Raw genomic sequence first — 22533 nt, 5'->3', positions numbered from 1 at the left:
TCTAAGCCTGTTTGGTTTTAAGAGATGCATTTATCCAATTTTTGCCCAGTCCTCAGGTGTGTACACATTTGGTGCCTGTTGCATATATGCAACATTGGGCAGAAATGGCTTAATTATACAAAAAAGAGATGAATAGCCCCATGTCATTTTATGGATTCAGTGGCACACACTTCCACAACAGACTGCAGCCTGCAAAGGCTTGCAATGCAGTACAGCTGAGGCTTTAAAGTGCCACATGTTTGCCATTCTTGTGGGAACAGGCTATATTTAGTATTACATTTTTATGCACCCTGTATCTTTAAGCAACCTGCAGCGTGTGTGTGTGTGTGTGTGTGTGTGTGTGTGTGTGTGTGTGTGTGTGTGTGTGCGCGCGCGTGTGTGTATTTCAGTGTGCATCAAGCAAAGACAAATGCTACCACAGCAGAGGGTGGCAACTGATAAGCCCTGCAAAGAGTGGAGTTTCCTGTAAAAAGCTCTGACAGGTGTTCAGGCCATAAGATCCAAGTGGCACATCAGCCAGCCAGCCACAATGGACTACAGCAGCGGTTTTCAATCAGTGTGCTGCAAATGGTGCACAGGTGTGCCATGGGAATTTTGTGGATGGTTATTTATTTGCAGGGCTATTGGGGGATGTGAATCCTCCACCGGCAGCATGGTGTGCCTTGACAGTTGTCCAAAAACTGGTGGTGTGCCTTGATCATTTTAGTGTGCCGTGAGATGAAAAAGGCTGAAAAATCACTGGACTACAGTACTCAGCGAGGCGCTGCCACCACTGGGTCTGCTGCGCTGCCCAGCCAAAGGCCCAATCCTCTCCAATTTTCCGGTGGCATGCGCTGCATCCAGTGGTGGGGAGGCAGCCACAGAGGCCTCCTTAAGGTAGGGGAGCATTCGTTCCCTTCCCTTGGGGCTGCACTGGGACTGGAGCCTGAGCCCGGATTTCTTGCTAGCAGCCCCGAGCAGCAGCACCGCAAACGAAGCAGTGGGGAGGCAGGAACGGGGGAGGGGGCGGGGGCTGGCCCCGTCTAGCCCCCATTCAGCTGGGGAATGACCATCCTGGCCGGCGAGGCTGAGGGCGTCGGGGGCTGACCAAGGGAAGGAGGGACGCGCCACGCAGCCAGGGTGGAGCCCCTTTCCACCCCCCCTCCGGGACAGAGTCGGGGGGCAGCAAGCCAAGAGGCTTCCTCCTCCCCCCACCTCCAGAAGCCCGCGCCGCCCAAGCCCTCCTTACCTGGCCCGCACAGCAGGGCGCGGACATGCTCGCCCCTGGAGGCTGGAGGCGCCAGCCTTGCCTCGGCAGCACCTGCCTCCCTGTCCAGGCAGCAGCGGCCTCCCCGCGGGCAGCGCAGGGCGCAGCCGACTCTCTCCGCGCCTCGCCTACCCGGAGCGCACGGCTGTGGCTGCCCTGAGCGCGCGCGCGCAGCGAGAGCGCTCCAGCTCTTGGGCTGCCTCCTGCTTGTGCAAGCAGCTCCCGTCGGGAGCGGAGGCGGCTGGGCTGAAGCTTCCGCTGTCGTCAGTCTGCTCGGGAGCGCCTCAATGGCTTTCCGGGGCGGGGAGGCTGCGAGGAGGACGCCTGACCGAGGAGGGGCGGGCAGCAAAGGCAGGGCGGGCGCCCAGGTGAGGGGAGAGGCCACCTGCCCCGCTCTTCCCACCTGCAGCCAGCTCCCAGGCCAAGCGCAGGGAGGGGAGGAGCCGCGTGCCAGTTTGGGGAGGGCTGCAGTCCCAGTGACTGGAGTGCCAGAGGCGTTGCTCCAGGAAAGCTCCACCACAGCAGAGGCCAGCCACTCCAGCAGCCAAGGGATGAACAGACAGCACCTGCAGGGTTCCTTTGACGCCCCCCACAGGACTGAGGTGCATCCTGCTTCTGCGTTCTGTTAAGATTCTCAAGGCTGGTGGACACGCTGGACCAGCCATTACCAACCACTCTACAGTGGCACACTGGTTGTGGGAGTTTGGGGGTGGATCAATTCTAGTAGGGCCACTGAAGGCACAACAGCATGGTGTACCTTGTCAAAACACTGAGGGTGTGCCTTGACACACTGACAGTCAGTGTGCCACAAGATGAAAAAGGTTGACATTCACTTGCCGTAGACGCACCTGCCCTGCATTTGTCTAATCCCTAATCTATGCCAGTGCTTCTCAACCTGTGGTATGGGTACCACCATAGTACTTGAGGTGGTGTCTGGTAGTACAACCTGGACACCTGTTGGCTGGCAGCAAGACTAGAACAGCACTGCAACAAACAGCAGTAGGAGGCTTAGTTTGGCAGGCCTTGATAGAGCCCTCCCATACATCTTGAACCTCTTACCAGTGTTTGTCACATTACATCTGGCCTCCCACACCAGATGTACAGTAACTGGCAATGTCATCTCTCAGTTACTTCCAGTGGTACTTTGAATAGGTAGATCATGTGAAGTGGTATAGTAGAGGACTAACCTTGAGATAAACAGACATAGATCAGTGTAACACATCTCATGGCACTGAGTTGTCCAACAGTAGGTTATACAGTATTTGCTCATACAAAGGTGATCAAGGGTAAAGGAACCAACAACAAATAGGGCTACTGGTAGTGGAAAGGAGGGGACTAACTACTAGGCAGATCTTGTATTTCCTGCCTCATACCTTATGCATGGAAGACTGCAGATATATAAAAGAATGCTTTGTAATATAGCACTAAATCAGATTGTATTAAAGTAGATATGGTTTAAAGCACTGCTGTAATTTGCTTGAAGAGGGCACTTAATGCTGCATAGAATATGAAGCTTCCACCCCTTAACTGGGAAATATGTGAAATAAGACCACCCCTGCACAAGATAAATCTCTGACTTGTATAAAGAACACAAAAGCAGCTCTGCTGGATCAGACTAAGGGGTAGAGGATGCCATCTAGCATCCTCTTTTACCCAGCAGCTTTATCCCCAGTGCAACAGCTCAACTCACATGAACAGTGCATACAGGTACACACAGATAATCACTAATGGCATCTTCTGGAAGGATATACTTGATTTTGAGGCTAAAATTCTTATTTTTCCCAATGCAACAAGATTTCAGACAATGAGCTCAGGGTAGCTTACATGACAGTGTCTCCTTTTACCCCATGAAATGGAAGAGAGAAGTGAGAGGCCCACCCACTTACCTTCATGGATTATCAAGGTTCTTAACTGGAGTCTCCTAGGCTCAGCTACACATAACTACCACTAATCCACACTGGCTTTTCAGTCTCATATGATCATACCATGATGTGACACAAAATGCATCTGTCCTTAGGATAATACATAGAAGGATCCTGCCTCAGTTTAGGAGGTTAGACTGGATGGCCTTTGTTTCCTTCTATATTAAAGAGGCCAGTTAAAACATTCAGGACAAGTTCTCTTACTTCAGTTACGCATACAACTATGCTGAATGGATGCTATAAAATAAACAGATCTTCTGCCCACCCCAGATAAGCAAGAAGGAGTCGGTGATCCTGCGGAGAAGGTTCTTGGAACACATTTTCAGTGCATGATCCTTCTCACAAAAATTCACAATACAAGTTCATCATGGGACAAGAGTTAAAAAATCATTGTCAAACCATCTGCAATTATAGGTATCACATGGTATTAAACACAATGGTCCATTAAGTATGAAAACTCAGACGCAAAAATGATAGCATTTTCATTTACAACAGTATGCCAAAATATTGAACAAATGGTCAAATGCAAACAGAACCTTTTCATAAAAAGGAAGTATGCAATTTCATTAAGTCTGTTACATAACACAATTACCTTGCTTGCCATGAGAACTTGAGGCTTACCTTTCCCCTTCCTTTGTGGTTTCTCAACTGTCAATACTTAAGATGGCAAGTTCTTGAGGACAGGGACCTTACTTTCTGTATGTTATTCAGTAAGGGCAACATGTACAGTGATGGAGCCATATATTACAGGGTAGAGGCAAGATTACATTGCAATTAGTTGCAAGTACTAATCTGTTTAGGAATTCTCTATAGCAGGCCACCTAATCTTCAGAAGCTAGTAGCTTTATCCCAATATACAGGTGTGCACCACTTAACAGGGATAATCCCTGTTATGCAATTAGGTCATTAAGCAAATATTCAGCCCAGTCTAGTTTGTTGTGGAAACAGACACTCCCTGCCAGACACTTTTTGCATCTTTTTAGATTGTGAGCCCTTTTGGGACAGGGAGCCATTTAGTTATTTGATTTTTCTCTGTAAACCGCTTTGTGAACTTTTAGTTGAAAAGCGGTATATAAATACTGTTAATAATAATTAATAATAATAATAGCTGGCTACTGGAGATAGATTGCTTCTTTGCATTAAAAGCCTCTTTGTTGTGTAAACAGACACTCTGTTGCAGGCTATGGGAGACCTGACTGCCTCATTAAGAGTCTCTTTGTTGTGCTTTGACCACCATCATATGCACCAACTTTTAAGTGTACAAAATGTTTTAGAATCTTTATCTTATTTGCCCTTAACACTTTTGAGGCAGAACATATTCCCATGATAGATGTGTAACTGGGACTGAGAGATGGGACTTGAAAACACTCATAGACTTCTAATAGACTTCTCTCTGCATAGACTTCTAATTTCTGCATCACCTGGTGTTTACTTACCATTTCCCAGTTCTCTGGACATGTATACTATAATACAGACATCCCCACATATATGTGGGGAATCTCTTCCAGCCCTCTCCCCCATACAGGGGAAGCCTATCTCCATGACCATTAAGGTTGTTTATAGCAACTTGTACAAGTAAAACACTTTGCCACAGTAAGTCTTTAAATGTGCAAGCTTATAGCGCAGGCAGGATGGGTGATGGCAATCTGAATGCTTGAAGAGACTAGATTGAATTAACAGGAAGCAGTTAACTTCCAGTTAACCTTCAGTCTCATCTCTTCAAGCATTCTGGCTGCTGGCAGCCTGCCTGCACACACAATAAGCTTATAGTGACCTGTGAAAGTAAGAAACACTTCACCACAGTAAGCCTTTAACATTAATGGGTGTGCCCCTTCTGTATCCACAGAGATGCCGCCAATGCAGGGAAAGGGTGCTCCACTTCATTCAAATTGTATAGACCAAGTGCCATGTATTCTACCAAATGCATAGTACTAAACACTGAGTGATAAACACTTTTATTTTTTTAAAAGCAGTTAAAAAAATACAAGGCTTCATAGTTTAAACACTACACATATTTTACATGTTTACATTTACAAATTCATTTTCATCCATGTTCAGCTGGCATTTGAGTGTTCACATTATTTAGTCTTTCCAGACTTTCAGCAGCAGAAATATTCAATATCTCGTTCCCACGATAGTCAAAATATCAATTTTTTTGGTAATCCTAAAAAAACACACACACATTATAACCAAAAATAGTTTAATGCATATCAGTTTAGCAAGTTATGGCTGAATTCAAGAAAGGCTTCTCAAAATTTTATTACAGTTCTAACAGAGAAAATTCCAACTAGTCTCTGTAGGCTTGTTTAAACATGCAAAAGACTAGGAAGCACAGAGGGAAGTTCACAAGACTTTCATCACCCCATTGCTAGAAGAAGAGGAGCTTGCTCTAGTAAATGCAGCAGCCAAAGGGACAAAAGTGGGAAGGTGAGCAAGGAATGATCTGCCACCTCCTGGGGCTGGTAAGAGGAGTAAGAAATTGTTCCCAAACCTGTGCTGCATTTGGGGGTGCGGTCTGAGATCAAGGACAAAATCCTGATTCTTGGGGGAGGACCCCACAACCAACCCACTGGTCAGCCATCAAGTCCAGATGGATGTCCTGGAGCCAGACTTCCAAATTAAATGCTGCATTATATTTAAGGGTCATTAACAATTTTAATGCTATTTTAGCACTAAAAGATCTACAAAGAATTGTTATGTTACCTTGATCTTTTCCATCTGTTCTTTTTCTCTTCAAATTTGGAACTGGATTTTGTTGTTCTTTCAAGGCTTCTGCAGGACAGTTGGGTCTTGGCAACTGGCTTCCAGGTGTTGGTGCAGGTCGATTACTAAAATACTTGTGTTTCAAGGCCTTCAAAAAAAGAACAAGATACAGCCCTGAATCTAACACCACTTCTTTATAAGATATGCAATTAACCTTTTAAAAATATTTCATCTCTTTTGAAAGTGCTAATCAGATCATCATATGGCAGGAGAGGTGGAGGAGAAAGAGAAGAAAGTGGGTGAAGGAAGTCAACCCATCTTCTCATTGCATATATTGAAGTCCACCTTTCCATCAGGAAAGCAAGGCAAGTCACTAGCCATTCCCTGAACTGCACCCTTTCTCCTCAGCACCAAACAATGCCTGGGAACACCTGGTACACTGGTGCATTCCTACCCCTTTCAACACAAGTTGATTTGATTAGCTGTGTACATACTGCACGATGGACAGTAGTAGTAATTTGTGGACCAAATACTTCCTAGAATTGAGAGATGTGGGGGGGGGAAGAAGAGGCGGCTTGCTTCTTACTTGGGGAAGAGGAAAACTGAATAGGGGTGGAGAACAAAAAAGAAGCAGCAGCAGAGCCTCTGCCCTATTTCAAAGCACAGAAAATGGGATGGGGGCCCACAGCCAGTGGCAGACTCCCCCCTCCCTGCTCCCAGGGCAAAGGTCTGTGAAGCCACCCCCCTTGTGAGATGCTGCCCCCCCACCATGCACGAAGCCACCCCTACCTCTGGAATGTGACAAAGCCTCATGTGACCATAGGACTGACTGGGGAAGCCTCCTGAAGCTTTCCTGCGATCTTAAACTGCACTTCTGGTAAACGGGAAGAGCATATTTCTGACCGCATTGGGAGCCTCAATGAGGTTTACTTGCATGGCTCTCTAAAGTACAAAGTTGCATATAAGATCCTCGCCACTGAGTACACACCACCCAACACTCAGTCAAACCCCTGGACCATCCAGCTCACTAGTGACTACACCGATTGGCAGTGACTCTCCAGAGTTTCAGACAAAAGTTTTTCCCAGCCCAGGTTAGAGATACAAGGGATTGAAACTGGACTTTCTACATGCAAATATACTCCAACCCTAAGCAAGGCCCTGTTCCATCATTGCTTCCCTAAGCATCACACACACACACACACACACACACACACACACTTCACCTGCTCTAATAGATACACAGGCTAGAGGGCCTTAACATCATCCCCCTCCTTCGCTGCTGCTTCCAGCAGCGAAGGAATACCAGCCTTGCACAAGGCCTTTTATAAGCTTTGAACTCACACAAGACCTTCTGGCCTATAAAAGGCCTTGCGAGGTCAGCTTTCCCACGCTGCAGCTGAGGTGTGAAGGTGTGCAGATCAGCACTTCTGCCCCGCTCCTCTTGGGGCTCTGCTGCCCCCCCCCCTGCACCAGCACCCCTGCCTGGGGCTTTGCAGCCACCAGCAGGTGCTCTTCCTTGGGGCTCCCCCCCCCCGCCTGCACCCGCACTCCTGCCTCGCTCTTCTTGGGGCTTTGCAGTCATCAGCAAGTGCTTCTGCCTCACCTCAACACCCTTGGAGTTCCTGCGCCCACCAGCCAGCACACCTTGTGCTTCAGACTTTGGGTTGCCTCCAAGCACTCTGCTACTTCAAGAAAAGTGACTCTGCCAGCAGCTACCTGCTGTTTTTCCCCTACTTTTTTTTCTGCAGAATAACTTTCTTGGCCATGTGCATGTGTGTCTGCCACAATTTCTGCAAAACAAGTTTCTTCTAACCACACTTTCCTGAGACTAAGCCCCACTGAACAAAATAGGACTTACTTCTGAGTAGACCTGGTTAGGACTGTGCCCTTACTCTTGTTAACTGCTGTTTTCTGTATTCATATGAACAAGCCAAAGTATTGATCTCAGCTCAGTTAGAATGATGCTTTGAAGGTTGCAGTCACTTGCAGGTAGCAACATAAACAAACAGCAATCACATCATGGTACAACAGTGATGCTTTTTTGTTTATATCTATTGTTTCAAAATTGTTCAGTTGTGAGTAACAGCACTACAAGGGCAGGTGGATATAGCTAATAACATACAATGGTTGTGAATAGTGATTACCCGCTCTGCAGTCAGTGTCTGTTATGCAAATATGATGTGCAATACACCTGAGGATGATGCCCTCAGCAGGTGTCATGAATCCAATGTGGCCCCCAGGATGAAATGAGTTTGACACCCCTGGGCTAGATACAAAGGAGGAAGACAGCAGCAGCCCACATGCCAAGTGCTGCTTAAAGCAGAGAAGCTTTAGGAGGGCTGGAGGTGGCAGCAACTCAGAGACATGCCTCCCTGGAGAGCCATTCTGATGTTGGAATTGGGATCCTCATTGAAGCTTCTCCTCTGGAGTTGAAATGTGGTCAGAAAAAAATCTTGTCCCAGAGGGTCTTGACAATCACATATTTTGGGTCAAGTCTCAACTCAGTCTAAATTAGTGCACCTCTGGTGGGTTAGAAGAGAAAGCTAGAGAGCCACACCTGCCCTCTCACCACTGCCTCACAATGCCTGGAAACCATTTTTAGCTGTATGGGAAAGCTGTTGGCAGCTACTTCTGCTAATTCAAATGCAAGTGAAAGTTTTGATCTGAAATATTTTAATTATGTGGTTGCTGGTGCTCATCAGTTCAACTCAGTTGGGCCAGCTCTCCGGCAGCTGCACTGGCTACCAGTTCACTCCCAGGCCCAATTCCAAGTGCTAGTTTTGACTTTTAAAGCCTTATACAATTTGGAACTAGGGTATTGGAGGGACTGCCTCCTTCCAACTGCACTCTCCAGTCAGAGGAGGCCTTTCTGACTATGCCACCACCAGCAGAGGTTAGGGAGGTGGCAGCTAGAAATAGGGCCTTCTCGGAGGTGGCTCCTTGTCTGTGCAATTCCCTTCCCCTGGAATTAAGAACTTCTCCCTCTCTGGAAACATTTTGGCAGGGCCTTAAGTCTGCTTTATTCCAATAGGCTTTTAACTGCCAACACATTGGACTGGCACTCTTTAATGAATCTGATTTTAATTGGTGATCCATTGGGGTCTGATTGGTTTTATTGTTTTGTTTCAGGTTTTAATCTTATTGTATTGCGTTCCTTTTATATTCTAAGCCACCTTGGGTGCCCCATTGGGTAGTAAGAAAGGCAGGGTAAAAATTCATTAAATAAATAAATTTCATGGTTAAAACAGACATTTTTTCCATCATGAGTGTTAAACTATTTCAGATCAAAACTCTTGTCAGCATATGCTTTTAAGTAAAATCTACAGAGACCCAAGCAAAGTATCCTCCTGCAGTAAGCATAACTGACAAACATAAATGTGTAAGAGAGTTGGTGGAGAATCTACTTGTGCTAAACTGGAAGTGTAGAATGCATTGGCAATTCAAATAAAAATCAAAATGTGATCAGCTTGTCAAGCAACAATTACAAAAGGTGCATACAGCTAATGCTATTATCTCCAAGAGGGCCTGTAGTGAAGTTCATTGGAGGATAGTTGAGAAGAGATCGAAAGTAAATTACCTGAGTAGCTGTAAGTCTGGTAGAAGGGTTAAATGTAAAAAAACCTTGCAGCAGTTCTAACAAATCATCACCAGCAGCACTGAAGATATGATGAAGTGGCATTCCAGGAAAACTTTTAAAAGTTACGTAATCAGGAAGATTGGTCATACCCTGTGGGAAGAAAAACAAAGAAAAAACTAGTTAGGAGAGAATCAGCCCCTATTTTGTTTATTGAATTTATAGCTCACTTTTAAAATATAGAAAGTATAAGCTACCTTGATCAACACATACTGGAATGCCACAAGTACAAAAAAATACATCAACAAAAGAAATCAAGCAGCAACAGTCAAGTAAGAAAGCAAAAGTAAAACCATTACTAGGTATTTAAAATAGCTGATATGAGTTACAAGGTCTTCCAGAAATGAAGGTCTTCAACATCAGTCTAAAGAAGAGGAGCCTGCTTCTCCTTAATGAATGGTTAAGAGGTAAGCATTCCACATCTCTAAAGGCACGTTAATTCCAAATCTAGTCTTATCAGTTTAAGAACTTTCCTCTCAGTTCCTCATATGGGTTTGTTAACTTACAGGCCACTGCTCCTCTGTTGGGGTCCCCAATGTTTCAAATATCTTTGTGAGCTGATCAAGATCAGAGTCTCCTGGCAAAAATGGAACCTGTAGCAAAATGAAATCAATTTTCAAAGTTTTCATGAGCAAAGTTTGAACTTCCACAAAACACAACTTGGCCTTGAGTTCCTCCAACAGGCAAATTTGAATTTTTTTCTTTATATATCATGTTCTGCCTGTGCCCAGTGACCCAAAGGCCGCACTGATGATAGGCAGCATGATGTTATCCATTAAGATACCCCAGAGATCAACCAAACATGCAAAAGCAGGAGCAGGTTTCCAACATCAGGTCTTACCCTTAGGAGCAATTCAGCCAAAATGCAGCCCACTGCCCACATATCCACACCCACACCATACATTCTAGCACCAAATAGCAGCTCAGGAGCTCGATACCATCTGAAAAACAAATGGAGATAGCAATGGCATCGCTAGGGTTTGCATCATCCAATGTGAGAGGCCAACACATCACCCGCATGATGGACCTCCCCCCATCCAGTGGGTAGGGCAACACCCTGGGTGGTGGGTGTGGTGACATACCATTGCCCTACCCCCGCTGGTTTCCTAGCTATAACTTTTGATAGAATCAAGATATTTTGATGTGGTTTGTTTCATTGCATTCTGCATGAAATTATACATTGAATGATATGATCTGATTGTATTATTCAAGAAAACCAAAATTTTCTAAATTTTGACCAGTAGCAATGTCATCACGCCCCCTCCCCCCGCTGTGCGTGTCACTTGATGTGGCCTGCATCCCCTTAGCGACACCACTGGGAGGCAGTCATTGGATACAGTCTTGGTGATTGCTCATCATGTAACTGCATTGTACTACGCCATGTTTTAGTTTGTAACTGAAAGTGACTATCAGGATGTAGAATTAATTCTAACATCACATATTTGGGACAGAGTTGAGAAAACAAAGCCAAGTCACAGTGGTCTAACCCAGACAGTCAAGAGCACCTTCCACTTGTGTTGTACAATGTTTTTCTCAAGTAGCAACATGCTCTTAACTCCTGCAGAAATGCATACACACTCCCCCAAATTATAACACAGTTTACAGACATTATATTGCAACTATCTGAACATGCTAATTTGTTATAGAGTATTGAAATCAAGCCCAGTTTCTAAAGTATTTATTCAGTTCTTATCCCTGCCTACATGAACACTTGGGCAGGTCCTCAAGATAATAAAAATAGATAGAAAGCCATCTCTTTCTTACCTTGTTACTACTTGGTGTGTGTAAACTCTGTTTGGACTTCCAAAAGACTTTGCCAAACCAAAATCGGCCAGCTTTAAAACTCCATTTTCATCTAGCAGCAAGTTGTTGGGCTTAAGATCCTTGGGGCAACGGGGAAGAAAATATGCCATCAAGGAGAGTTAATGCTTCACATTTTTAATGGGTGTGAGTTATGGAATCAAGGAGTATCTTAGAAGTATGCTCCATTTAGTAACGGAATTTGTCATGAAAATATACATAGGATTGAAATACCAGGGAAACTACAATGACCAATGTAAAATTAAGACCTCTTGTTACATCTTGCTTTTAGTTAATGTTTTTCTGGTTCTTTTCTCTTGGCTGCTATTTGGGGTATTTGTTTTTACACACACACACACACACACACACACACACACACACACACACACACACACAGAGTTTTGTTTTTTTACAAATTTATGAAGTTTTTTTTAAACTGTATAGTGTAGATCACCTGGAGCTCCTTTAAAAGGATGGAAAAAATGGGGTAATAAAAAAGTTGGACTGCATCCTCCTTACTTAAAAGTAGCAAACAGTTCTTCAGAAGCAGCTACTAGGACTTGCTCTGGAAGCTTAGGATAACAGGTGTTGGCCACAGGATCAGTAGAATATTCTGCACTGCATAAACACTAAGTGTTTCTGCACCATGGCAGGCAGCCGCACTGACCCAGTTGCTTCGGAGTGGAAGCAGGTTATTGAAACATGCTTGTTAGCCAAGGTGATACAATGCTATTTAGGGCACTATCCTAACCTGCACTGGAACAGGCAGGCCAGGAGGCTTGCGCTGTATCCAGCGCAGGATTGTGGCCAGAAGTGGCTCTGTCAGAGGTAAGGGGAAACTTTACCCTTTATCCCCTGGTAAGGGCTGCTGGCCAAAATGGGTCTGGTGGTGGCACAAGTCTGAGGAGAGCGGAGCGGCTTGAAGCCACTCCGTTCTCCCAGCAACAGGGGTTGGGATCTGGCATAACTGCCAGATCCCAGCACTGCCTCCTGCTCCCCGCCCATCCACCCCTAGGGCTGCCTATCACCTGCCCTGGAATGCTTCCCCCCCACCACCTCCCTGCCCCTCCACACCTACCTTTTCTGCTTGTGTTGGTTCAGGCAGGCCGACATAAGCAGCTGAGGAAAAGCTGGTGCAGAGGCTTATGTCAGCTTCCGCAGGCCGGCGCTTCTTGGAGTGCCAGCCTGGCTTCCCCTCTAGGGGGCGCAAACATGCTTTACGGCACGTTTGCGACTCTCCTAGGCTGGCCCAAGATACTTGGGCCGGCATATGGCACAGTTTGGATTGCGCCCTTAGAGAGTTTTATAAACAAAATCTTTTGGAGATTTTTCTTTCAGAAAGATCCCCATCTTATTATTAGCTCACTAGAATACAAACAAATAACCAGTGGCAAACATGTTGCACAGTTAGTTTGATTTGGGCTTAATTTAATATTACATAAACACTACATTGTACATCAACAACTAAAATCTTTTAAATTAAAGCATCCCTATCACAGTCTACCCTACTTTTTCAGCAGTACATTTCTGGTTCAGAGGCATTAAAAAATACATCAAAATATTTTAAGGCTAGGATGACAACATTTTGATGGAGCAACATCATATTCATGGGAGCAATTCCTTGTTTGCTTAGGGACTGTTCATTTTGTATCAAGACTTGCTTACCCGGTGAAGAATCCAGTGCTCATGCAAATATTCTAAACCCTGAAGTGTCATTAGCATGTATGCTTTGATGTGAGAGGGTGTCAACACCAAACTAGTGTCCTTTATTATAACCTGTTAACACAATACATACATACATATTGAAATACCTGTATATTATATATTTATAACACAATACAAGTACATTTTACAGATTGCAAGAGCTTATCTCTTCAAACAAAAAAAAAGTCGCACAAACACATTCACTCTGAAACAAGCAGTTCCTGTCCCAAAACCAACCACTGCCGGTTAGGGATGGAGGCAAATAGTTGGTATAGGTCCCTGTTACCTGTTCCTATCTACATGGGCTTCCCAGTTGTTTCTGGGCCCAATTCAAATGACCTTGGCCTTTAAAGATGTAAATGATCTGAGACTACATTATATAAAGGACTGCCTTGTCTCATACCAAACAGCCTGGTCTTTGAGATCTGCTACTGAGGCCTTGATCTTTCTGTATTGTTTTTATTATCACTGCTTTAAAGATTTTTTTGTCTTGAATGCATTTTGTATTTTAACTTATTTTAATTGTTGTTTAACAGCTTGGATTTTTTTAAGACAATATAAAACCATTGTAAGTAAATAAACAAAAAACAAACACAAACGGGATAAACACATAGCTCACTTGAGTTCCCTGGGCAAGCTGCTAGCTTTGATCCAAAAACCTGTCACAGGGTTTTGCAGTGACAGGAGAGGTTAGAATGGTAAAGCACTCTGCACACTGAAGAGAGCTGCAGAAGTGATTAGTAAGAGACAGCTGATGTTCTGGAAGATCATTTCAACCTGCTGGGTAAACCACATCTACCAGCACTAGTGATTTTCTCCATGACATTTGCCTTCAATATTTTACAAGTCAATGCTTAATATTAGCTAAGATTGCCTCTTGAAAAAATACATTTCAAACTAGCAGGCAGTTCTGTTTCTACTTACCTCTAAATCCGTTTCCATAAAATCAAATACTAGACTAATATTGGATTTGTGTCCAAATGCATCAAGAAGCTGAAAGACATGGCAAATACATTTGCATTATTTCAATGTGCCTTAAAATAGGTTTTCAGTCTAAGGTACATTCTATGGTAGAATGGTACATTCTCTAAAGATGAGGAATGCCTTAGATTTCCTAACATTCTGGCTGAATTTAGAATCACATCAAATCATTGTTAAATAATCCTAACCATGGTTTGGTGCAATGTCTGAATTGACATTGTGGCATACAGCTACTTCATCTTTGGAAGCTGCTGCACCACAGACACAGGAGCATTGAGCAGATAGAAAACCAAACCAGACAAGTAGCTCTAACCTATGATCCAGTGCGATGATATCTAAACTCATTCTATTAAGGTAAGGTAATCCAAGTACATCAGAATCACAAGGGTGCAGAAAAAAGAACTGTGGTTCCATGCCACTTTATTGATATCCAGAATATGGCAAAACCAATGGCGGACTTTTTATGTGAGATTTTAACTAAACATAAAATGGAGGGAAATTTTATCTGAATCTATATTTATTCTGTTCCAATGACCTGCTGGAATGCAATCTTTGTGTAAGTTGCTCAGGCGACTGTCAAGTTCTATGCCTATTAAAGGTCGTCTGTCTGTCTGTCTGATATCCAGAACAGTGAATGATAATCAACCGTGAAGGTATCCAGACATCATGCGCAAAGATTTACTGCAACCACAGTGTGTGAAATATGCCAAGATAGGCACCACAAAAATTCAACCATTCCTGGTTTATTTTGGCTGACCATTATATTTTTTGCTTCACTCCCACTGCCTATTCTCCCATGAAGTTCCAGATGAAATCCTAAACCCCTACAATCTGCCCTGCAGCTGCACAAGCTTCACTGGTGTTGTACAGTGGTTAAGATACAGTACTGCAAATCAGGATTTCCCCGATTCAAATCTCACCTCTGCCATGAACCCTGTATCCAAGCAATTCTGTATCAGCCTCTGTTCCCAAGGTATAATATGGGAATAATCCTGCTTAATTTACAGGTCTGTCATGAGGACTGATAAGAGCCCTGCTGGAGCATCAGGAGAAGAAATAGAGTAATAGAGAATAGAGTCAATCACTAGGATATCTCTGTCATTAGGTGCAGCCAAGAGATAAACAAGTCTATTTTCTCCCCTTTTGCAAGAAAAGGGAATTTTTTTTGCATATTTCCCACAAATACATTAAACATTTTGGTATTCATGTTAAGAGAAAGGAGTTTTTCAAGTTATTCCCAATTTTCCCTTTTGAACTTTTTTTTTTTAAGTAGATGACTTGGGATGAGATGCTTTTGATCTCTTTGCATGTGTGAGTATGTCAAGGAAGATAAGAAGTGAAAATGCCTGTCTATACATTTAAGTGTAAGAGGTAGACATGCAAGCAAAACTGTAGCATACCAGAGTGGGCATGAACTGCTCAGCAGTGAGACACTATAGGCTAGAAACTATGCCCAGTGATTTTGGTTCTCTATAGAGCAGAGCCATTGAAACAACCCATGATTAATACCAGAATTCTTAGACTTAATGGGAAACCATAGGGCAAATTCTGGTTGACAAATAAACTTCAAACCTTAGTTTATTCCTGGTCTGTCCACCCAAAATAAACCAGTTTGTTGATGGTCCTGGTTCAATTATAGCGACACAGACTTCTGAACCAACCATCCCACATCATTTGCTCATCCCTTTGTGGTTCCAACATACAGACATTGCTGGAGTAAATGGGAAGAAGTCATATGCAAGCACTCCCACAACATTTAGCCAACAAACAAATTAACCCTTACATTTAAATGGTATTAGCATTAACTTTAATTCAATATCTTGCTAGACAAATTCTTAAAATGAGTCTACCAGATAGAAAAAAGGTCTGTCAAAGCTTCTTAGAGGAACAGCTATTTCTAATTAGTTACATGCATAGCTATATATAGGATAACAGAATAATAATTCCCTCTTTACTTCATACTTACCCCAATAATATTTGGATGACTAAGCTCCTGTAATAGTTTTATTTCTCTAAGAGCTGTTCTGTTTATACCTGGATTAAAATAAAAAGAATAGCAAACAAAATCACAATTTTTTTTTTAATTTGAAAGACAGAATATAAATTTTTACAAAACAAAAACCCAAACCATCTCTCAATAAATATTACAGAAAGTTTTGTGGTACCTTAATAGGCCTCCTAGAAAAGACAGTAGTAGCAAGTCTGTACCACATTGATTTTTGCTCTGCAGCCCTGCTAGGTTTTCAAAAAGGATGTTATAGTTACAAATTACAAAGTTCCCCAGCCTAAGGGTAGTAGGTTCCTCATTTTACAAATACTTTTCCAAGGGCTGAGCTGCTCATAGCTCAGCTATGCCAAAGACCCCAGATTCAATCCCTGGTTACAATGCCAGGACTGAGTAGGACCTCTATGTGGGACTTTAGTTGCTGCCAGCCAAAGCAAGCCATTCTGAGCCAGATGAATCAATGGTCAGACTCTAAAGCAGCTTCACAAAGATCCACAATTTTTGTGGTATAAACTTTTGTGCCAAGAACCAACTTCAGATTTTTCAAATCCTTGAATATTTCTGATTACACCCAAGTTAGGGCTCTGCTTAAAAATCCAGGCAAAATGTGTTGTCCAGGCCACTGCTACTTCCCATTCCCTTTGTCCTGAGTGAGGAAAACAGGCATGCTACTGTTCAAGCAAGGTCAAGCTGTCTTTGCAAGTGTCCTCTATGCTACTTTCCCCAAAACCTGAGTGCTTCTGCATCCAGAGAATGGCCAGCAAGGAGATGTGGCAAACTTACATCTTCTCAGCCTCAATAATAGAAGGGTAAGCACTTATTTTGAATAGTACTTAGATTGGACAGATTTATGGAGGAAAAGCCCATCACAGCTTACAAGCCATGATGGGTATATGCAACTGTCTGGTTTTAGTAGTAGATTCTCTCTAAATGCCAGACGTAAGGAACTGGCAATAGAATGCAGGTATTTTTTTTTTTGTCTTGTGTGCTTCCAGAGGCATCTGGTAGGCCACTGTATGATACAGAAAGTTGGACTAGATGGGCCTTTGGTCTGATCCAGCAGGGCTTATATTCTACTTAAAGTGTCTGAGATTAAAAAATTACGACCTCTGCAATGAATAAAAAAATGAAAAAATGAAAATAGGTTATATTTTCTACCTATGATACCAAAGAAATAGGGATACGAGTAAGGATATTGTGCTACTTGACTACTTCAAAGGGAAGGAATTAATCACCACAATCATCATTGTGTCTTTCGCACAGAACTGAAAGGATAAACCACTTTCTATAACACCATTGCTTTATTTCTGTAGTAACAGTATTCCAGCGTTTGCAAAATAGTGTGCACTTCAGATACTTACCATCTTTAGCTTCTGATCTATGTCCAAGTTTAATCTAAAATGGAATATTGTTTATTAATGTCAAAGACTACACAGATCTTAAATCTAAATTGAGTTGCATTAAGTGCACATGCATATAATTAGGCTGTAAATTCAATCCGATTTATTCCCTATTAAGTATGTTTTGGTGCTTACAAAATCTGTTCATGATTTCATGGATATGCAAGACCTGAGCCAATGCTACAAATATTTACTGAATTTTTATCCTGTCTTTGTCCTGCTATGGACACTCAAGGCAGTTCTGGAACATTTACATAGTGCTGACAATGCCCCACAGAATTAATTCATAGGTCAGTGATGCAAACCAAATTGAGTCCCAATTTTACACAGGATCAGTATGCCTTTAATATGTTGCTGAGCTTGATAAGCTCTTGTTTCAGTTGCATGGTGTTACAGCTCCCTAAAATATATACTAAACCAATTTACAGTAAGATATTCAGAAGAGACTTGATTTGCTTGGCATATGATTCAGTTGCTGCTTCTTGTTATAAGGAAGTCTTTCCACAGACAGGCTCTACTGCAGTAGATTGCAAACTTCTCACCTTCAGCAAACGCTTTTTCACATCCACTCTTCTGATAACCTTCCCTCCCCACAGTGACACCTGCCACAGTACCTCAGTGTATATGGAGGATTCTGGGGCAAGTTCCACAACGTACATCAGTTCACATGAAGAAAGCCAGGCCTTCTGGGCATTACTACTGCCTTGCTGGAATTAAAACATTCTCTCCTATAGTATTCAGATGTAAGAGAAGGACAAGTAGTGGTGGACAAAACTGGTCTTTTTGGGAGCTCATGAGAACCAGGGTTTCTCAAAATTCAGAACAAAAACTACACTCTGGAGTTTCATGATGATACAAATTACTAGTCAAAAAAAGCATGGGAGAAAGAAAGCAAAACAATTTGTTCAGTTCAGATATCATACAAAATAGTTGAAGACATTAACTATGGCTTGATTTAATATCTGAATGGATAAACTATGGTCTGTGGGAGGTTGATACACCATAAACAGAACAAGGATCTGCAAACATTGGTTTGATGCACTGTCTACAGACACATTGTAGTTACTGTTGTTGGAGGCAATGCAATGTCTATATAGACACACTATAGTTATGGTTGTTGGAGGCAACTACATCTAGAGACAGGAGTGCTGAGTAGACGGAAAATAAAAGTTGACAAACTCCTCTAAACCAAAGTAGACAGAAAGAATCTCTGAAGCTACAAGAAGGCCCAACAGCTGTCTAAAATCCATTTCAAACCTTCAATGTGTCTGCTTCTCTCCTCCACACCATAAGGGTTTTTTTTTCTTGCAACTATTCAGTCTCCCAGATTCAAATTCCAGCTCAGTCTTGTTTGAACTTTGAACTTTGAAAGAAATATTGAGTGGAGTACACTGCCCCCAAATATGTAGATTACTGTACATGCTGCTGATTTGTAAACAGACCCTCCTCCCTAAACCTGCATTTCATGCCAATTGCTCCCAAGGTTTAGGCAAAAAAAGCTCCAGAAAGTCTAAAGTCTACCCGTTCCTGCTCTAAACCATGGTTTGCTAGATAGTCTGGCAGCTCAAATCATGGTTCAGGTTATAAACTATGGATAACAAACCATAATTTGGCATATTAAAATTCAGCCAAGAGAATATACTCACCTTTTTGATAGCAACTATTTGATTTGTATTCTTGTCTCTTGCTTTATAAACAGTAGCAAACTAGAGAAAAAGAATTCCATGTTAAAATAAATCTACCACCACAATATTACCAGTCAGTTTTATTTAGAAATGTTTTTATTCTGCTCTTCAATAAAATATATTCATGGAACAATAAAGCAATTAATAGCTATTACAACTCAAGAAGTTCTCTTTACCAACTGTTCTATTTTTTGAACTTATCATACCAAAGAACATGTACAGTAATTATGTTTTGGTATAGAGTATAATCACCAGTTGTCATTTCACACATTTCCCAGTGATGCACAAACACATGTGGGTAAACGGTTGCATACAACACTCACATTACCTATATGGAAGTGGTTTGTATGTAGAAGTTAACGTATTGCTACATGCACCTTACTTCTCTTATTAGAGAAGAATCATAGAGATCGAGTTATAGGACCTGTTTCCAAAATGGACCTTAATGATTGACTAGAACATTTCATAACAACTAGCCAGCAATCAACTTTTGTCATGTCCTACATTTTGGGGGATGGCCTACATTTTGGGGTGCCTTGTCCTCTTTTGCAGTTATGACAACATCTGGTCACCCCGACTTGGGAAAAAAATGGGTACAAGGGGTGGCAATGATGTAAGTAAGCTTTCACCAAGACTAGACCGCACAAGGAGAGACACGGTGCCCCAACGATCCACATAAGAACAGCCCCGCTGGATTAGGCCAGACATGCATCTAGTCCAGATTCCTGTATCCCACAGTGGCCCATTGGATGCCTCAGGGAGCACACAAGAGACCTGAATCCTTTTGCCAGTCCCACGCGCCTGGTATTCTGAGGTAGCCTCCTTTTAAAATCAAGAGGCTGCACATACCCATCATGGCTTGTAACCTGTAATGCAGTTTTTCTCCAGAAATTTGTCCAATTCTCTTTTAAAGGCATCCAGGCCAGATGCCATCACCACATCCTGTGGCAAGGAGTTCCGCAGACAATGACACGCTGGGTACAGAAATATTTACTTTTCTCTGTCCTGACTCTCCTGCCACTCAATTTCAGTGGCTGTGCCCTGGTTCTGGTGTTGGGTGGGAGGAAAAAGAACATCCCTCTAGCCGCTCTATCTATCCAGTGGCACATCCTGTGGCAAGGAGTTCCACAGACTACTCACACGCTGGGTAACAAAATACTTCCTGTGAGAAAGGTCCTTTGAGATGGACCTTTGAGGGGTACTGCCCGCTGCATGAGAAGAGCCCTGCTGCATTGGGCCCAGGGCCCACCTAGGACAGCTTCCTGACTCTCACAGAGGCCCCCCAGGTGCCTGAGGGAGCACACAGGGCCTCAGGAGACCTGCACCCTGGTGCCCCCTGAGGCAGTCGCCTTCTAAAGCCAGGAGGGGGCACAGGCCCCTCCTGGATTGTCACCTACCATTGGCCCGCCCAATCCCCTTATAAAGGCTCCAGGGCAGGTGCCACCTCCACATCCGGTGGAAGGGAGTTCCACAAGCTAAGCACCCGCACCTGCCACCTGAGCTGCCGCGCGTATCCAGAGCGCCCCCCGGGCCGCCCCCACCTTCTCACCTGTCCTTCGCCCAGAAAGTCCAGCTTCTCATAGCGCTTGGCACGCGCCCGAGCATCCATCCCGCGGGAGGAAGGGCGCCCCAGCGCAGCGGTAGGCGATTTAAAGCGGAGCCTGCAGGAACTGCCTCTCGCTTCCCCCAACCCGCTTTTTTCCCCGCTCATGCGCATCCCCGCCCCTCGCCTCGCCGGCGTTCCCACTGCCGCCGTTGCGCATGCGCCCAGCCGCGCCAACCAATGAAACGGGCCCTTCTGGCTTCTGCGCCGGCCCTAGCAACAGTCTCCAGAGGAATCGCGCAGCGTCCCCCCGCCCCCGAGGAAGAAGCCACGCCCATTTCGAATTCCCGGCGCCGCCCTGCTCGCCTTGCGAAGTCACGTGGCGTGGAGCGCATTTCGCTGACTCAGCTCGGTGGAGGCAGTGCAGGAGTCCCATCCAGGGGGGTGACGCAGCTGGATAGAACGTGGCGTTTGCAGCCAAATCCTATGCATGTCTACTTAGAAGAAAGTCCCATTACAGTCAATGGTGCTTACTTCCAGGAAAGTGTGGATAGGATTGGGCTGTTAGTCTCCACTAATTCTGCAGGCAGGCTCCACAGTGGCATCCAGTGCCATCCTAGCCATGTCAACTTGGAGGCAAGTCCCATAGTTTTCAATGGGGCTTCATCCCAGTAAAGTGTGTCCAGGATTGCAGCCATACTCTTAAACCAGTGTGGGCGCTATGCAATGGAAATAAGGGAGGCTACCAAACAATAAAGGCATTTCCATTCTAGGGGGATGGATAGAGAGATGCTCTTTTCCTTCCCACACAACAGCAGAACCAGGGGACATTCACTGAAATTGAGTGACAGGAGAGTTAGGACAGAAAAAAATATTTCTTTACCCAGCATGTCATTTGACTGTGGAACTCCTTGCCACAGGATGTGGTGATGGCATCTGGCCTGGATGCCTTTAAAAGGGGATTGGACTGATTTCTGGAGGAAAAGTTCATTGCAGGTGATACAAGTCATGATGGGTATGTGCAACCTGCTGATTTTAGAAATAGGCTACCTCAGAAGGCCAGATATGAGGGAGGGCACCAGGATGGAGGTTTCTTATGTGCTCCCTGAGGCATCAGGTGGGCCGCTGTGAGATACAGGAAGCTGGACTAGATGGGCCTATGGCCTTGTGTGTGTCTTCTTGTGTGTGTCCCCCCATATCATAAAAGGATAAACTGTAAATAGTTGCAGACTATAATGCTCCTGTGTTCCCTCTCCCCCCACAAAAACTATCTGACTAGCCATAATGTCATAAATTTCCATTAAATTGCAATGTGTAATCAAAACAGAGCCATACTAAAGATTAACACCAAATTTATCTGTTTTTGTGGGGAAAGGGGAATATTAAAGATGGTGCAAGAATATCCTCAAAATCCTTTTGTTACTATATACTTTGTCACTTAAACCTTTGTTTATGCTATTTTGGCACCTGGAAAACCACTCAACAAAATTAACATTAAAAACTAGTGACTATCTCTTCTACTAAAGCAGTCCTTAGATAAAAATGGAACTGCAGCCACTCAAATTATCATGAAAGCAGAAATTAACTGTCCTCTAGTAGTCACAAGTTAAAATCCCACACATTACTATCTGTTAAATGGAGTTTCCTTCCAGTGTAGCATTTTGTCCCAAAGTGTACTCAGAAATTTGTCTTACTGCTCAGTCCCAGCCTTTTCCCTGCCATAGCATGCAGCTGTACCAAAATGGGCTGCACCGCATGCTGTGGTGGTGAGGAATTGGAAGTCTTGTGAGGAGAAATGTTTATGTAATCCTTTCTAGCATTTGGGGTGCCTGCCTTCCTTATAAACTTGCATGCTTATAGTATTTGGTAAAGGAAGAGACATTCTTGCTTAGCATGAGTGTAAAGAACAT

The 22533-nt window shown here is 43.7% G+C and overlaps 2 protein-coding genes across 4 annotated transcripts in view; both read right to left on the bottom strand.

Annotated features, from left to right (window-relative positions):
* Nucleotides 1-1441, bottom strand: part of SERINC5 (serine incorporator 5) — a 58602-nt gene extending 57161 nt beyond the window's left edge. For both annotated transcript variants that reach the window (XM_066617182.1, XM_066617183.1), the window contains exon 1: nt 1229-1441. In XM_066617182.1, coding sequence (XP_066473279.1) covers nt 1229-1255 — 27 coding nt within the window. In that variant the 5' untranslated portion in view covers nt 1256-1441. The remainder of the gene's footprint in view (nt 1-1228) is intronic.
* Nucleotides 1442-5107: 3666 nt separating this feature from the next.
* CDK7 (cyclin dependent kinase 7) lies at nt 5108-20775 on the bottom strand. 2 transcript variants are annotated; one of them, XM_066616186.1, is made up of 12 exons: nt 20630-20775; nt 19042-19101; nt 17357-17390; nt 15957-16024; nt 13934-14002; nt 12971-13081; nt 11270-11388; nt 10347-10446; nt 10012-10098; nt 9449-9598; nt 5872-6019; nt 5108-5332 (listed from the first exon to the last, which is right to left on the bottom strand). In XM_066616186.1, exons 1-12 carry the CDS (start codon nt 20687-20689, stop codon nt 5307-5309), a joined length of 1032 nt encoding a protein of 343 aa, XP_066472283.1. In that variant the 5' UTR covers nt 20690-20775; the 3' UTR covers nt 5108-5306. The 2 variants fall into 2 exon arrangements, with proteins under 2 accessions (XP_066472283.1, XP_066472284.1); XM_066616187.1 differs by lacking the exons at nt 17357-17390; nt 19042-19101 and having other exon boundaries at nt 20630-20693.
* Nucleotides 20776-22533: the final 1758 nt, after the last annotated feature.

This window comes from Tiliqua scincoides, chromosome 2 (genome assembly GCF_035046505.1).
Source record: "Tiliqua scincoides isolate rTilSci1 chromosome 2, rTilSci1.hap2, whole genome shotgun sequence".
In the NCBI taxonomy this organism is placed as follows: Eukaryota; Metazoa; Chordata; class Lepidosauria; order Squamata; family Scincidae; genus Tiliqua; species Tiliqua scincoides.
This window is presented reverse-complemented; position numbering and strand designations above follow the sequence as displayed.